Source organism: Gossypium arboreum, chromosome 5, assembly GCF_025698485.1.
Source record: "Gossypium arboreum isolate Shixiya-1 chromosome 5, ASM2569848v2, whole genome shotgun sequence".
NCBI classification, from domain to species: domain Eukaryota; kingdom Viridiplantae; phylum Streptophyta; class Magnoliopsida; order Malvales; family Malvaceae; genus Gossypium; species Gossypium arboreum.
In genome coordinates this window covers 14334703-14351870 of record NC_069074.1, presented here as the reverse complement: position 1 = coordinate 14351870, position 17168 = coordinate 14334703, and the positions used below count along the sequence as shown (strand labels likewise).

Here is a 17168-nt window from a genome sequence, read left to right as displayed (position 1 = left end):
TTAATAAAATGATATCCAGATAATAATAAATCAATATTCAACTTTTCGGCTATTTTACTCTTTACTGTCCACTCCCATCGAATATATAAGTAAAAGCTTGCAATAAATGGTGAGGAATCTTGGTTTTCCATTTCCTCATATTCGGAGGGGTAATTTTGTAAAACAACTTACACGCCCAAGACAAGTCAAAACCCCTCAAAACTAAATGTGAAAAAAGAATATCAAGTTTTATCCAAAATTTGACAACATATAAGCAAAACCATAAAAAAACACGACGACGCCAAAGATAGGAAAGGCCACGGACTCGACGTGTCTTTTGAGTATAAGCCTCAATATTTATTGAATTTCAGATTTTAGAAACACGACATTATATATATATAAACATATTTTTTCGAGAATAGATGAAAAATATATTTAAAAAAAATATTATTTTTAAGTGGAAATTTATTTAAGCGAGTAGATATGTGTACTTCTAAATATTTATTTTTTTAATCAATTTTGTAAGTGTCTCTGACCTCACGGCACTATATATACTTTATAAATAATAAATACTGAATATATAAAAATCCATTTACTATCTTTTTATTCTCTGATTTTCATCTCTCTCTCTCACTTAAATTTTACTCTTCCTCTCTCTAAAATCCCTTTCTTTTAACCCCTTTCCTTTCTCTTTTGTTTCTCATGATTATGCAGATCAGCCTCTAACCATCCGTTTTTTTACGGTTTTTTGTTCAAGTTTTTCTTCTTCTTTTTCGGTGTTTTTTCATGAAGATAAGAAGCTTTAGAATCCAAGTGTGCGGGTTTTTGAAATTTTGAAAGGAAAAAAAAAAGGTAATAATAAGATGACGTCAACTCCAGGAGCAGCTTCGTCTTCAAAGATTTGCTTCAATTCGGACTGCAAGGACTTGAAATCGGAAATACCGAGGAAAGGCTGGCGGTTGCGAACGGGAGAGTTCGCTGAGCTCTGTGATCGATGCGCGTGGGTTTCACTTTTTCTTGAGATTCTGTTGACTTCGTTTTTAGCCGTTTTTTTTTGTTTATTTTTTTTTTCAATTTATTTGCTGTAATTTAATTTGAAATTAAGTTTGCAGAACTATTGTCCATTTACGGTTATCCCGTAGGTTAATTTAGGAAATTTTGTTCACTTGATTTAGATTTTCAAAATGATTGACTTAATCGAGATTTTTTTTAATGCGGAGTCTTAAAAGTGAATCAAGATTGCTTAATTGTTTTCCATGTTGTAATCTGAATTAAGCTCATTGTGGCTTTAGTTTTGCTTTTGAGGAGGGAAGATTTTGTGATACTTTTCACTTGAATGCTTCTGGTTGGAGGACCTGTGAGTCATGTGGGAAGGTTAGTTAGAAACATTTATAAATGTTGATTTATTTGCTATAGTTTGGTGCTGTGATGCTGAATGTGTTCTTTGATCTTCTCTAGTTTCGGTTTTAGATTTATTTGTTGAATTTACCTTTGTTTAATATCGTTATGTCTCTGCAGCGGGTTCATTGCGGATGCATTGTTTCAGTTCATGCGTTTACTTTGTTGGATGCTGGAGGAATAGAATGCGTAGCGTGTGCGAGGAAAAATGTTGTTATGGTGAGCTTGGATAACATTACTATGCTATTCTGATGTACCTATTCCAGAATCCCTTTTTAGACTTAATATTGGAGTTGTTACTTTTAAGAAAAGGGCCGTAATCTGTCATTTCTAATTACCTTTTTATCATATTTGAGCAAAAGATATCTTTTTCCTAGCTGATGTTTTCTTACTTCCAACTTATGGTTTGCGACTTTGACCTGTATTTCCTAGTAAATAGCATTCCTTGGCTGTGTTGTATGCTATAAACCCTGTTGTTTGACATTCTATCTCAGGGATCAAGTTCTTCCTGGTCACCGTCTTTGATTTTCCATTCATCCTTGTCTGAGAGATTTAAAGAGTATTCTGCAAAAGGCTGGACTCAGTTAGCTGGTTCAGGCCCTGTACCTTGGCGTCAAGCACCGAGTTTGTTCAATTCTCCAGTTCCTCAGCCTGAGTTGCACTCTAGAATGCCCTATGAAGTTGACTTATCCACTGGCATTGACAGATTAAATGTCTGCGACAGATTATCCACTCCTTCCCTGGAAAAGAAGAAAGTCGAGGACTTCTCTGAAAGGTTAATGAATGGAACCTTGAAGCCTGGAACTCGGGATATACATGAGAAGGGAAGTGCAGGTTCATAAAATTTTCCTTGTATCAATCATGGTAGTCTTAAGAAACATATATGTAGGAACATTAATGCTTGCATATGTAATATGTGGATGTCACCTCTGATGCTTGGACATACACTTTGTTCTGCATAAATTGTTTGTGAAAACAACTTATTGGTGGCTACTGAACTCATGTGAACCATTTGTTGTCCAGGAATCAATTGCGAGGAACAGCATAATCCATGTTTGACTAAATTTCAGTCTTCTCTAAAGGAGGAATCTAATCCACAATTTGGTTTAGCTGTACCTTATACATCTCCAGATGAGGCAAATGGTCAAAATGGAGTTTCTGGCACTCATTTGCGACCAAACCCTCAACCTCCACTTGCCAAGCAATTTCATAGTAATCTTCAAAATGGGACTGACTCATCAGGTGAAACTCAGATTCGAAATGGGAGGCCTCGACCAGATGGCCGTGGAAAAAACAATTTATTTCCTCGTTATTGGCCTAGGTTTACTGACCAAGACCTGCAGCAAATAACTGGAGAGTATCCTTTGGTTCTATAAGGCATTCTTGATAATTTGTGATTGCACAGAAGATACTAGGTCATTTATCAATAATTAATCATTCTGCACAACTAGTTAACTTTAAAAACTTCTAAGAAAAGGTATTTTTCTTTTGTGAGAGGTATATTTACAATTTTGTAAAAAAACCTCCAGTAATATTAACTCTCAAAGTGGATTATTGTCTAACGTATTTGTTGAATATGTAACAATTAATACCAATATGCTGATGTTGTCAGTTCTTTAATTACAGTGTTTTTCAGTTAAACTTAACCATATGTAAGTTCAAATTCTGTAATCACTCCTTTGTTTGAGAAAATGTTGAGTGCTAGTGATGCTGGGCGAATTGGACGTCTGGTGCTACCAAAAAAATGTGCGGAGGTGAGTCCTTGCTCTTAGTCTAATCTACTTAGAAGTTTTTGATTTGATCAGCATTTTTTGTTTTAATGGCTTTCTGATAAAAAGCTTGGCAATAAACATATATATTGTTTACATCTATATCTGGATTGCTATTGTGGCAAGGTAGCAGGTTTTTGACTTTATGCATTTTTGCTCACCTTTATTTATGGGAAACATTTTGATCTAGTTTTATACTGTTATTAATTCAATGATTCTTTTTCTGAAGTTGGATATGAGCCTTGTGTAGTATATATTAGATTTTCATGAATTGTTTCCTAGAAAATTTTCACATACTAAAATGCACTTATTATGAGACAGGCTCATTTCCCGCCAATATCTCAGCCAGAAGGTTTACCTCTTAAAGTCCAGGATTCAAAAGGAAAGGAATGGATATTTCAATTCCGCTTCTGGCCCAACAACAATAGCAGAATGTATGTTTTAGAGGGGGTTACTCCTTGCATACAGAACATGCAAGTGCAGGCGGGTGACGTAGGTAACAAATTGATATCACTGGAATAACATTGATTTAGAGATTTCAATCTTCTGAGTTCTGAGGCCCAAAATATGCTATGTTCAATTTATAGCCCATTCTGTGCCTTCCCTCTGTCAGTTATATTCTTTGGAGCATTTCTGGTTTCTTTTAGTTGCTCCTTGAATTTACCAGTTCATATATGAAAAAGACAGGTTCAAATTTTGCTGCCTATTGCTCTAGAAATTTTAGTTACCCAGAAATTGTGTGTTTAACACCCTTACATTTGCCTTATATTTCTACCAGCCTGTGGCTATTTTTTGTGATCATTCATTGTTATTCGGTACTTGCATCTATTTTAAAACTCATAGTTTTGTTGTTTCCTCAGTCACATTTAGTCGGTTAGAGCCTGGAGGGAAGTTGGTCATGGGTTTCAGAAAGGCTTCAACTGCTTCAGCATCCGATCAGGTTGTGCATCTATTCTGACTGTGCATCTGTATGCTCTGGAACTAAGATGACATGCAACGCAACTGGTTCATATGAGTGCTTTTGTTCCTTTTGTTCTTAATTTTTTTCTCAGGCTACAATTATACTTTAGTTATGGTAAAACATATTCTTTGGTACATGCATTTATGTGTGTTTTTATTGGCAGGACAATGAAGCCAAAAATAGCAATGGAGTTTCTATGCATGGAGATGTTAGTGCCTCCAAACATAAAACTTGTTATATACTTGAGTATTAATTATTTAAAATAAAAAATAGCTCAGGTTCACCTAGCCTTTTATCCATGAACCAGGCTGAAATGGCAGATCCTACCTCATGGTCAAAAGTTGATAAGTCAGGGTACATAGCAAAGGAAGCATTAGGAGCGAAAGTTGCAGTTTCCAGAAAGAGGAAGAATAGCATGCTAGGTTCAAAGAGTAAGCGCCTTAGAATTGATAATGAAGACCTTATAGAGCTGAAACTAACATGGGAAGAAGCTCAAGGGCTGCTTCGTCCGCCTCCTAATCATGTAGCTAGTGTTGTAGTCATTGAAGGTTTTGAGTTTGAAGAATACGAGGTACGGTATATCTTCATTATTCTGTTTCTTTCCTGAGCACATTTAATCTGTTGTGATTGAAATTGCTTTTGGTTATTACTGGCAGCAGTATAAGCCTCTTATATTGTCATTGTAGTGTCTGTTACTCGTTTGTGGAAAATTGAACTTTAACGTGGTTATCTTAGAAGTTCCATGGTTGATACTCCCTTGATGAAGACTTATAGCTGAAGAACTTTTTATACTATTAGCTATTTATGGATGCCATCACAGAACCAGAAGAACAATTTCATTCTTTCTCATTCTGGCCTTCGTCAAGCTTTTTTCCTTCATTCACTGTTCACTGTTCTTTTGCTATAATGTGATGTTTATTAATTAATCAATTTATTATTTTTAGGTTGCCTATTAGTAGTATTTTGATACTTGTATATTCTGCAAATTCTATCCTTTCTGGGGGATCCTCGGATCCTCTCTTTCCTTCTCTGTAATCATTCCAAAGTTTCTCAATTTTGTTGTGTTTGTTAATAACAGGATGCACCGATTCTTGGGAAGCCAACAATATTTGCTACTGATAATATGGGGTAACTCACTTTCTTTTAGATGCTCAGGCCTATATTAAAGAACAGTTGATTAACTTAATACTTGGCTGTAAACTTCCTGAATAATGTTGAAATATTGGTGGGTTTATGCAAATATTGAAATATTTACATTGCTAGCTTATTATATAGGAAGGAATAGATGTCTTAAATGAAAGCAAATACCAATCCCTGTGTTTTTTATGTCAGGGAAAAGATTCAATGGGCTCAATGCGAAGATTGTTTTAAGTGGCGTAGATTGCCTTCCAATGTTCTTCTTCCTTCCAAATGGACCTGTTCCAGTAACTCATGGGATCCAGAAAGGTAAGCACACATTTGATTGTTGTTCTCTATCAACAGTCGTACATTTTCATTTCTGCATTATCATGAATGTACTGTTTAACTCTGCAACCAAATGAATTAATCCCAACTTGTCAAAAACAAAATTGAAGGAAAAAGAACCATGGAAAAAAAAATGAAAAGCTCAAAATTTAGTTTTTTTGTGTGGGCATGGCATCAACACTTTCTTTTTCTACCATGTTGGCAGATCTTCTTGTTCAGTCATTCAAGAATTGACTGCCGAACAGCTGGAAAATCTGCTGCCACAATGTAATCCAGGTATTTGCTGCTTGAAGAAAACAAAATACGTAGGTTTTGTATGACTGGCTTGGAGTAAATTATGCATGAATTTGATTGATTTTTGGGTAAAAAGATTGTTCTTGTAGTTTATTACCATTATGAACTTAGCAAATTGGTTGTGGTTGACAGCTGCTTCAAAGAAAATTAAGGCTGCTAAACAGGATACGGAGAACGTTGATGCTTTAGAGGGGCTTGACACCCTTGCGAACTTAGCTATCTTGGGAGAGGGTGAGTCTCTCCCTACATCATCTCAGGCCACCACAAAGCACCCCCGACACAGACCTGGCTGCTCATGCATCGTATGCATTCAACCCCCGAGTGGGAAGGGCCCCAAACACAAGCAGACATGTACTTGTAATGTCTGTGAAACAGTGAAGAGACGCTTCCGCACCCTCATGATGCGGCGTGAGAAGAAACAGTCACAAAAAGAAGCTGAAACCACTAGCAAGAAGCAGCAAACTTCGTTGCCTGATAAAGTACCGGATGATGACCCTCCGCCTTGCACTAATGCAGAAAATAGCAGTCCAAAGCAGATAAAGATTGCCAGCGAGGGTTCAGAAGATGATCCTAATAGAGTAAAATCCTCAATTTCACCCTTTAAAGGCCAAATTGACTTGAACATCCAGCCAGAGCGGGAAGAAGAGTTGTCACCTGGTTCTGATTCTGGCAGCATGATGAGATTGCTTCAAGATGATACAGACAAATACCTTAGACAGCAAAGCACGTTGACCTCAGGTGGTAACAGTAATTCAGAAGTCAGCCAGACACAACCAGGTGGTGGCCCAGAAGGAGAAAAAATTAGCAACAGTGTCAATCTCGGAGACAGTCATCAAGATATTGACAGGGACCATCCAGTTTTCTCCATTAAAACATCTGCATCCACGTCAGCCACTGGTTAAGATCAATGCATTAAGTTGCATTTGACCATTATCAAGGAATGAACTATCGATGGTGGTACAGTTTTTGGTTTCACACATCTGCATCGGCATTGTTCATTACAGACTGTACATAAAAGAAGAGAGGTATAAAAGCTAATGTCCTCTCTATATTGAGGCTGACGCTAAGGTAGTTCATTTCAGGAGCTCTCCCCTGCTACAGATCTAGAAGAATTTTGAAGATGTAAATCAAGTGCCTGCCAATGAATTGCATTGCATTCTGGTGGATTTCATATTGTTTTGTTGTCCTGGCTTGCCTACCATATTTCATGCTTGAAAAAATGTGCGTAGGAGTAACGGAGTTTGGAGTGTAATCTTCGAAACCTCCAATGATTTGATGGCGGAGGATTGCTATTTGCTAGTGAACTGAAAATTATGTAGGTTTGATTTTTGAAAGTGTCAAGAATTCTGGAAAGGTTAAATCTTTGACCATATCTAAGCTACAAGTCCGAAACATCTTATATTAAACGACATGAACCACATTGACTTTAATTGAAAATTCCCAGCAATTACAATACAAAACAAAATCAAAGCAGGATTTGGTTTTCACAAGTGACCCCATAAATATTTTCTCCGTGATCAGCAGAAACTTAACCATATAATTGCCAAGATTTATATGCCGTTATCAGCTTTACGGATATCACTGAGAAGACTCCAGCAGTTAGCAACACTTGAAAAAAATAAAAAAACTGTATGTTTGGATCGCTTCCGAGCACTAGCAATGGGCAAAGCAGCTATAATGTATCATATGAAGGTTCCAAGTCATGGAGCGGCCTCCATGTTCGACAACCTTGAAACCCATTCCTTCATCTTCCCTTTGAAATCAGGTGGCAAAATACCAAGCTTATCAAGTGATGCTGCGAGATCAGGCAACAGAGGATACACTTGATCAACTGCCGCCATATTGAGTTTCAGAGAATCGATGATGGCAGTAACGAAATTCAGCACGCATTCGGCCACAACGGCAGCAGAGGAAGTAGCAGATGCAGCAATGGCAGGCACCCCATAGGTCTCCAGACGATTTATTTTATATGTAACTGCAGAACATTTAATGCTAGGGACATGGGAAATAAGCTTTTGGCACTCAGTTTCATATTCAGATGATGAGAAAATAATATCCCTCACATAAGCCTTCTTCCCAAGCTTCTCAGTTGTTTTGATAATGGCATACAACTCCACGACAGTTTTATACATTTCTCCCTCCCACTTGTCGTGCCAGAGCTTAACGTCCATTTGGGTAAAAGACTTTATATATATCATTAAGATTGAATAAAAGGGTCAACTTGAGATCAAATGGAATGGGTTTTCGAGCATGAGCTTGGAGGATTGGAGAAGAAAACAGGACACGCGCAAAGAGAACTGAACTTTAGTTACTGCGAAACAATTGAATCGACAAAACAGAAGCAGAGGCAGAAGAAAAAAAAAACAGATTACTATCAGTTCATCATTAATAATAAAACAAAAAGGTTTTACTTTTCAGCATAAAAAAAAAGATACCCAGAAAGAAAAAAAATGAACTTTATCTTTATGAATTCGTTCTTAATCATCAAACATGGGAAGGAGCAAATTTTTAACACCTTATAGTTCTATCTGATTTTCCTAGGCAACAAAGAAAATAAACTAAACAACATAACAAAGAAACGATCAAGAACAATAACAAAAAACTGAAGGTACCCATGAAAACTTCTTACCTTAGTTCATCCCAAATGAGTAAAGCCTTCAATGTTCACTAAGCAAAAATTAAGTAGAAAGGAAGAAAAAAAAGGATTAACTTTCTTTTTATTTATTTATATGATAAAAATAACAAATAAAAGAATAATATAATGGAGTGGAGGGAAGTGGAGAGATGGGTTAGAAAGAAGGGCTTTGAATGTCGTGCAACGGTGTTGTATTTGTTTGGGGTTGCAGCGGAGAGAGAGAACGGAGGGAGGGGGCGAGGGGGATTGCGTGTGGGTTGAAATATATTATTAGGTGCTTACGGCATCTACGTGTAGCAGTTGGATGACCTGAAAAGTTAAAAACGCTCGCTCCCTTCCAAATCCAATCCCTTCCCCCTTGTATTATTGCAATAGCTCTCTTTCAACTCTCGAGCCTTTCATAGCATAGGCTTTGCAGTTTACGCCCTTTTTTTCCTTCTTTTTTCTTTCTTCCGTAACCCATTTATTAATTCATTCGTAACCAATAGACCATAGGATGGGTGCTTTGCTGTTTTAAATTATTATCGCACTCAACGGGTGATTTTTTTTTATTATAACAGTACGAATTAACTCGAATTTAATTTATTTAATAAAATAATTTTATATATTTTAAATAAATTATATTATTATAATACTCTTGTTTTTAAATAAATAAAAATAAAAATATTAATATTAATATTTGAAAATATACCACGAACATTTATAAAAATATACTATTTCAACTAACATTTAATTTTAATATTTTATATATTTTAATTCTATTATACAATTTGTTTCACCTATATTATTTATATATCTATTATATAAATTAGTGGCACGAGTTAATTAATAAAATTATTAAAATAATTTTACATATTTTAAATAAATTATATTATTATGAGGTAGTTATTATCTTTTCTTATTTAAAATAAACAAATGAAAAAATATAATTATTGAGATTAAAACCAACATCACCAACATTTATAAAAAAAAATACAACCTCAACCAAAGCTTTATTCTAATATATTTATGCATTTTAATTTATTACACAAACTGTTTCGGTTGTCTTACTATTATTGAATAGTTTGACTAGATCGGTGTCATGGATTAATTCGATAGTATTTAAAAAAATGACAATATCATTATAAACAATTAGGGTATATTTAATATTCTTAATCTAATGTATTTACCTATTTAAATATAATTTTACTCATAATTTAAACTAATTTGTTTATTTTAAATTTGTACATATTGTGTGTGTTACTATAATTAGTTTCCAGCATTTCATTATTTACTTTATGTTATTTTTAAACGCATACTTATATTCTAAATACGTAATTTTCATATGAATATGTACATGATGAAATTTTTATACTTATAATTTTGTAAAACTAATGATATTTTGATTGAAATTGTAATTATGGTGTTTGAGTTTAAATCTCCTTATATTTATATATTTCATAGATTTTATGTAAATGGATAAAAACACTTTCAAATTAGTATTTATTACTTTATAAAATAACAATACTTTTATCATTTTCGAATTTATCTGATTTTTATTAACTCATAATATTAATGAATTTTTGATAAATGATATCATATAAATTTAAATAAACTTAATAATAAATTATTATATCACATTCGGAAACAATGTTTGTAATTTATAAAATTAGATAAAATATATATATATATATATATAACTGCATAAAATAAAATTTGTGCATTATATTAAATTTTTTAATAGTTAGAGGGGTGAGTGGAGTTGTTTAATACCGAAGTTAAACTCTCATGCTTATAATATCATACTTCTACTACTAAACCAAGAAATTGTTGGCTGCATCATATTATATATTAAACTAAAGTTGGTGTTATATTGTATATAAAATTGGCTTGGTACCTATTTTAGCTTTTGTAGTTTATACAAATTCTCAATTTGATACCTTAAAAATTTTATTGCCACATTTACCCTGCTACCATTCTATCTATTTACTCAATTAATAAATTGATGCCACATGTCAATGTCTTTAAAATATTAGAAAATTAAAAATATAAAATTTTAAAAATAAAAATACTTGCAAATTTTTCTTGACATATAAAGTTTCTATATTATTAATTATTTGGAATTATGAAAATGATTTAAAATGTATATCTGAAAAGAAATTGGGCAAATAGACATCTATGTAACACCCCTCGCCCGCATCCGACGCCGGGACGGGGTTCGAGGTGCTACTTGACTTTTACTAACACTTCCATACTAAACAGGGCCATGAAATCTCAAATAATTAAAAACTTTTATTTTCACATACAATCTGTCCCATATACGGGCTTACGAGACCCAAAACATACATCAGGAGTGGTTCGGGACCCAACCGAGAACTCATGAAAAACTTAGAAAATCTCTTGCATCAAGGCTTCATATGCCCGTGTGGGTATAGAGCACACGCCCGTGTCCAAAAACCTAGACAAATACAAGGCTATTTTCCAAGCCATTTTGTCACACTCACAATAGATACACGCATACTTATACAATAACATACAACATGGCAAAATTAGGTACTTAAACATTCCTAACATGTCATGATTATGGCAATTTAACATGCAATAGATATCATAGATTTTACTCACATCTTTACCACATTCATACTATAATCATTATAAACTCATCACATAATACCATAGCACATGCATGCATAATTAAAATAGATTTACAACCCCATAATCCAAATAGGCCAACACATATGGTTAAAGCCATATCACATACTCTAATATTTAAACTCCTATACATTCCATAGGCTCAAAGTACTTGAAATCACTACACCAATAGCGTTAGCTTGACAGTGTGATAATATCTCTGACGGCCTCCAACCCGAGCTAACCTGGAAACTCTAGAAAACATGGGAAAGAAGAGGGGGGTAAGCTTTCGCTTAATAATTTCATATGAAAACAATAAGCACTCATTAACTTGTTTTATCAATGTTTACAACATATTCTCAAGTTCACTACAAGCTGTCTTTCTGAGCAACGGTCATTAAATTATTTATATCTGGAGCTACGAAACTCTGAATTAAGTTCCGTTAATTTTCTCTGAACCTAGACTTATTTTCCTTTCTTCCATAAAATTTTCAGAATTTTTGGTTAAGCCAAATAGTACAGTTTATTCCTCAAAGTTACCCCTGATTCACTGTCTGACAGTTTCAACCCTTCTGTACTAAAGTTCAATTATCTCATAGTACAAGACTCGAATAATGTTCTTGTCTATTTTTCTTGAAACTAGACTCATATGTCTACTTACTAATTTTTTTCTAGAATTTTTGGTTGGGCCAATTAGTACAGTTTATTAGTTAAATTCTCCCTTATTTCAGGGTATGACCACTTTGACCCCTATGCACTACAAACCGAATTTCTCCCTGTACAAAATTCCAACGACCATGGCGTTTATTTCCCCTAAAAATAGACTCAATAAGGAATCCATGCATGTAAGGTATGACTCTTAATAATTTTTGTAAAATTTTTGGTGAATTTCTAAAGTCAGAACAGGGGATCTCGAATTCATTCAGACCCTGTTTCACAAGAATTCAAATATCACACAATATGGAATTCTTTTTCTTCCCCTGTTTCTTTCATGTGAAAATAGACTCATTAAGCTTTAATCGTATATTTTATTCTGCCTCTAACTTATTTTCCACTATTTTTAGTGTATTTTCAAAGTTACACTACTGCAGTAACTCAAATCTGTCAAGGCTAAATTACTCATTCATGATCATTGTTCACAAAATTAATACAACATCGTTTGTATAATCATCACCGAGACATTCATATCACATTTTCATTTACCATCTTACCATATTGTTGTTATGTCGAGTTTTCAACCCGAGGGTTAAGTACATATCTGTTCAAAGTATCCATTTCACAACATTTACCAATACGTCCCTTTCATCTCGAGTATTCCTCTATTTGAGTAGAATTTTACCCGTTGAACACATCTGAATATAATTCGGATACATGGAAAGTTTGCACATAAGTGCCACATATGTAGCCAAGCTACCATGTAACCCGCCCATAAGTGAACTCGGACTCAACTCAACGTGTAACATTCCGAAATAGGGCCCAAAAGGAACAGTGGTTGCGAAACCACAAATTCAGGGTAAAAAAAATAAAATAAAAAATATTTTATTATTATTTTGAGGTTCATGGTATGATTACATGATTGTGTGAAAATTTCGTGATAAAATTCTATGCATAAAGTGCTTAAATTGAGGTTAGGGACTAAATCGAATAATTTGCAAAACTTGCATTCTAGAAGTTTTAGTATGAAATTATTTTGGAATATTAATTAGGAGATCTTAAATGGTAATTTGACCAATTTTAAGTTCATGGACAAAATTAGGACATGGAAGGAATTTTGAAAGTTTAGTAAGGAGGGCATTTTGGTCATTTGGTTATTAACATTAATAAAAGGTAAAAAGATGATAAAATTGTATCATCTTCTTCAAGTTACCAGCAGAACCTTACCTCTCTCCATAGCTGGGGTTTATTCAACTTTCAAGCTTCATAGTAAGTGATTCCAAGCCCGCTTTTAATGATCTTTACGTTTTGAAGTCCCTAGCTCGATAAAGCTTATGCTAGCAATAATTTAAGTTAGGAATCAAATTTGGAAAAATACCCATAGGTGAAATTTGTGTATTTTGATGTTTTATGATGGAATATGAGGTTTTAAATTATGTTAGACAACTTGTGCTACTTGGTTTTAAGTGAAAACAGTAAAATGCTTAATCGGTAAAAATACCTAATAGTCATAAGTACATGTTAGTGTGTGAATTTGATGTTGCCATAGAAGGAAAAATGATCAGCATGTCATAAAACATAAGAAAATAGGATGAAGTTTAATTTACGAGCCTTGGGGCAAAAGTGCAAATATGTGAAAGTTTAGGGCAAAATGTAATTTTTCCAAAGTTTGAGTAAAGGGTTGTTTTGATAAATGTTGATATTAAATAAGCTAAATTTGCTATTATAGATCAAGAAGAGCGAAATTCGAGAGTAGATCGGGGAAAAGAAAAAGTAAAGGACTAAATTGTAAAGTTTAGTCACATTTTGTATCGAGGTAAGTTTACAGTAAATAAATGCAATATTCTTTTATTTTACATTATTATTTTCAATTTCCAGCATTTATATATTTATGTTATGAAAATATTTAAAGTCGAATTTAAGGTGAAGTGAGGAGGAAAAGTGTTAGAAAGCCCGGTTGAACCCTAGGAATGTTAGGATATTAGGGTTGTGAGATGAACGAAATGAGCCATGTAAGTCCATATTAGAAATATGGCTTTGGAGACAGAGATTGAGCCATGTAAGTCCATATTATATATGGCATTGGAGCAGAATAATTCATGTAAGTCCATGTCAAAGACATGGCATTGGCGAGATATTGATAGACAGAAGCGACCTAGTATCCTTAGTATTCCGAGTGGTTCAACGGGTCAGGATACGAGTTAAATTACAGTGAATTAACAGCAAAGGAAAAGTAGATTATACTTATGAAAAGGAAAGGTCGTAAGAAAGAAGGTAAGGAATAAAGAAGAAGATAGAAATTGAGAAGTAAAGAAATTTATGATGTTAGATGATATTATGCATAATTATCCATTATGTTGAATGTTGTGATTTATTTGCTTGTAAGCTTACTAAGCCTAGTGCTTAATCTCTTTATTTTCTTCTTCTTATAGTACTTATCTAGTCACTCGGGATCGAAGGAAATGTCGGAGGCCGATCACACTATCAAAGAAATAACTCGGTATAATTAGACGTTTTGTTTTGTGTATGGCATGTATAGAAACTTAGCCACTTTTGGTATAATATGAACAATGAATGATGTGTAAATACTTGCTAGTGATTAGCTAATAAAATGGCCGATGATATGCATGTTTATTAATATGTATGATTGAATGGTGATTATCACATGAAAATTATGAAAATATGAAAGTAACCTAAAACAGATTCAAGTAACAGCAATGACGTAACTTTGAAAAATCACTAAAATTGTATAAACATAGTTTGAAGATGAATAATATATGAAATTAAAGCTTATTATGTCTATTTTTTATGGAATAAGAAAAATAGGTAAAGGTATTATATTTCATGATATATCTGAGTTTTAGTGAAACAAGGTCAGAGCGATTTCTAGAACCCCTGTTTCAACTTTGGAAATTCACCATAAATTGTACAAAACTAATTAGAAGGTATAATTTATATGGTTATAATCCTTGTTGAGTCTAGTTTTAACAGAAACAAACGGCTTAGTGATATGAATTTTTTACAGGAAGAAACATGGTTCGTAGTAACAAGAGGTTAGTGCAGTCAAGTTTTGAAACAGGGGAAACTTTAACTAATAAACTGTACTAATTGGCTAAGTCAAAAATTCTAGAAAAAAATTAGTAGATATATATATGAGTCTAGTTTCATGAAAAATTTACGGATCTTAATTTCGAGTTTTGAAACTCGAGAAATGAATTTTTAAGTAACCATGACGCAGAAAAAAAGTTTATTCTGAAAATTAAAATAAGTGATTTAGAGTTGTTTAAAAGGTAAGATAAGTTTAGTAACACCTCAAGCTTGACTCCGGTGATGGTTTCGGGCGTGGGGGCGTTAGCTCGGGCGTTCGCATCCATAAGTGAACTCAGACTCAACTCAACGAGCTCGGATGCCTAGTTACATCTCACGAACTCAGACTCAACCCAACGAGTTCGAACATTCGCATCCATAAGTGAACTCGGACTCAACTCAACGAGTTGGGATGCTCAACCATCCTAGTGGCATGTCACTTGTATCCTAATCTATTCCTAAGGTTCAAACGGGATTTTCCTCAAACACATATCCTTGCCATCTTCCGTAAAATATCGAAACCAATACTCGGTAGCACTTTATATTTAACAGATAATACACATAACTTGCATTTTATTCGAAAATAACCACAAAGCATATATTTCATGATAAAAATCAGCATATCATATATTTAACATCAATAACTTAAAATAACAATTATGCTACATTATTTACACGTGAACTTACCTCGATACCACAAAGGTGAAAAAAAAACGTAATTATCCCTTAATCGATTTCTTTCCGTTCTAGGTCCAAATCTCGATTTTCATCATCTAAAATATCACATTCAACTTATTAAAACAATGTACTGATCAAATTAGTCCATTGACACACTTGGGCAATTTTTTCAATTTTGCCCCTATATTTTGCTAAAATTATCAAATTATCCCTAGGCTCGTAAAATAATTTTTATCACATTTCTTTACTCCTTGAGTCTAGATGAACCATTTTCATAACTATAGCAACTCATAATTTCAACTATTTCACACATTTACAACTCATTTTACAACTTAGCAATCTAGCCCTTTTTAAGGTGTTTTCATGCAATTTCTTTCACAAAAGTTGTTTATTAGACAACTAGGACTCATAATCTTCCATAAAAACACAGCAAACAACACATTTAATCTCGTGGCAAAACCCTAGACTCTTCATCATATTGCAAAATAGACCCCTCATATGAAAGCTCGTGCTTTAGGGGTTCCAAAAATGTAAAAATCATCAAGAAAAAGCATTAAAATCACTTACTATAAAGGGAGTTTCTTTGCTGAAAGTTTCTAACTTCTAAACCCTTTCTTTGCTGCCATTTTTTCCGGTGGAGAGAAGATGAAGAAAAGATGATATTTTCTTTTCTTTATTTTTATTACTTATTTGTCAAATAAATCACCCAACACTTACCTAACATGTTTGACCATTTCATTCCTTGTCTCATGGCCGGCCATCACTCTTTAAATGGCCTAATTTTACTTTAAAGACCCCCAATTTAAAATACAAGATAATTTAACACCTTTTGTATTAAAACTCAACTTTTATCTTTTACGCGATTTAGTCTTTTTTCGAAATTGGACTAGAAATCGCTAAAATTAACTTACCAAAATTTACATGCACTTATAAAATTGTATTATAACACAAAATAATACTAAAATAATTTTCTCTGGCCTCGGAATAGTGGTCCCGAAATTACTGTTTCGACTAGGCCCAAAATCGGGCTGTTACAATCTAGACATTCATTTGTTAAGCGAATATGTGTTTTCAATAGGCTCCGTTTGTTTCTCTGAAAATGACTTTTGGAAATGATTTTTGGAAAATGATTTCTTAAAAATATTTCATAAAAGTCATTTTAATGAAACAAACATACATTTGAGATTTTTTTCCATTGTTTAATTGAATTTATTCAGATCTATAATTTTATATTTTACATTATTTTTGCATATATTAAAAATATTATGTTAAATTCAAGTTCATTACAATGTCATTTTTAATTACATGACTACCAAGTGAGTATATTTTATTTTAAAATGTGACATCAACAAAATTGATAAAAAATTTAATGATGTCAACAATTGGACTTGATTTTCAAATTTGAAAATAAAAGTACAAAAACTAAATTGCAAATCTGCGAAGTGTACATAGACTTATGACATATTTTAACCTTAATACTACAAAACATATATTATTAATATATGTAATCAGTAATGAATATTTATTATTAAAATATTAATATGGAATATTTTTAATAATATGTGAATAATATTATTTAAAATTATTATTTTTAAAATTTATTATTAAAATAGAATTGAAATATTAAATAGTTTATTAA

The 17168-nt window shown here is 33.1% G+C and overlaps 2 protein-coding genes and 2 long non-coding RNA genes across 4 annotated transcripts; 1 reads left to right on the top strand and 3 right to left on the bottom strand.

The window, feature by feature from the left end:
- The first annotated feature begins 349 nt into the window (after nucleotides 1-349).
- On the top strand, nucleotides 350-7225 carry LOC108453059 (B3 domain-containing protein Os07g0563300-like). Its single transcript, XM_017750954.2, has 14 exons — nucleotides 350-979; nucleotides 1272-1353; nucleotides 1498-1596; nucleotides 1872-2211; nucleotides 2401-2734; nucleotides 3035-3131; nucleotides 3468-3642; nucleotides 4007-4086; nucleotides 4271-4315; nucleotides 4415-4678; nucleotides 5186-5235; nucleotides 5440-5553; nucleotides 5777-5847; nucleotides 5998-7225. Exons 1-14 carry the CDS (start codon nucleotides 843-845, stop codon nucleotides 6765-6767), a joined length of 2658 nt encoding a protein of 885 aa, XP_017606443.1. The 5' UTR covers nucleotides 350-842; the 3' UTR covers nucleotides 6768-7225.
- On the bottom strand, nucleotides 5297-6194 carry LOC128292961 (uncharacterized). The gene is made up of 2 exons (XR_008282960.1): nucleotides 5963-6194; nucleotides 5297-5634 (listed from the first exon to the last, which is right to left on the bottom strand). It is a non-coding gene; the product is annotated as an uncharacterized LOC128292961 (long non-coding RNA).
- A 36-nt stretch (nucleotides 7226-7261) lies between the features above and the next one.
- LOC108453060 (vacuolar protein sorting-associated protein 28 homolog 1-like) lies at nucleotides 7262-8987 on the bottom strand. Its single transcript, XM_017750955.2, has 2 exons — nucleotides 8495-8987; nucleotides 7262-8176 (listed from the first exon to the last, which is right to left on the bottom strand). Exon 2 carries the CDS (start codon nucleotides 8061-8063, stop codon nucleotides 7566-7568), a length of 498 nt encoding a protein of 165 aa, XP_017606444.1. The 5' UTR covers nucleotides 8064-8176; nucleotides 8495-8987; the 3' UTR covers nucleotides 7262-7565.
- Nucleotides 8988-11094: 2107 nt separating this feature from the next.
- On the bottom strand, nucleotides 11095-16231 carry LOC128292960 (uncharacterized). Its single transcript, XR_008282959.1, has 3 exons — nucleotides 16097-16231; nucleotides 15539-15624; nucleotides 11095-11364 (listed from the first exon to the last, which is right to left on the bottom strand). It is a non-coding gene; the product is annotated as an uncharacterized LOC128292960 (long non-coding RNA).
- Nucleotides 16232-17168: the final 937 nt, after the last annotated feature.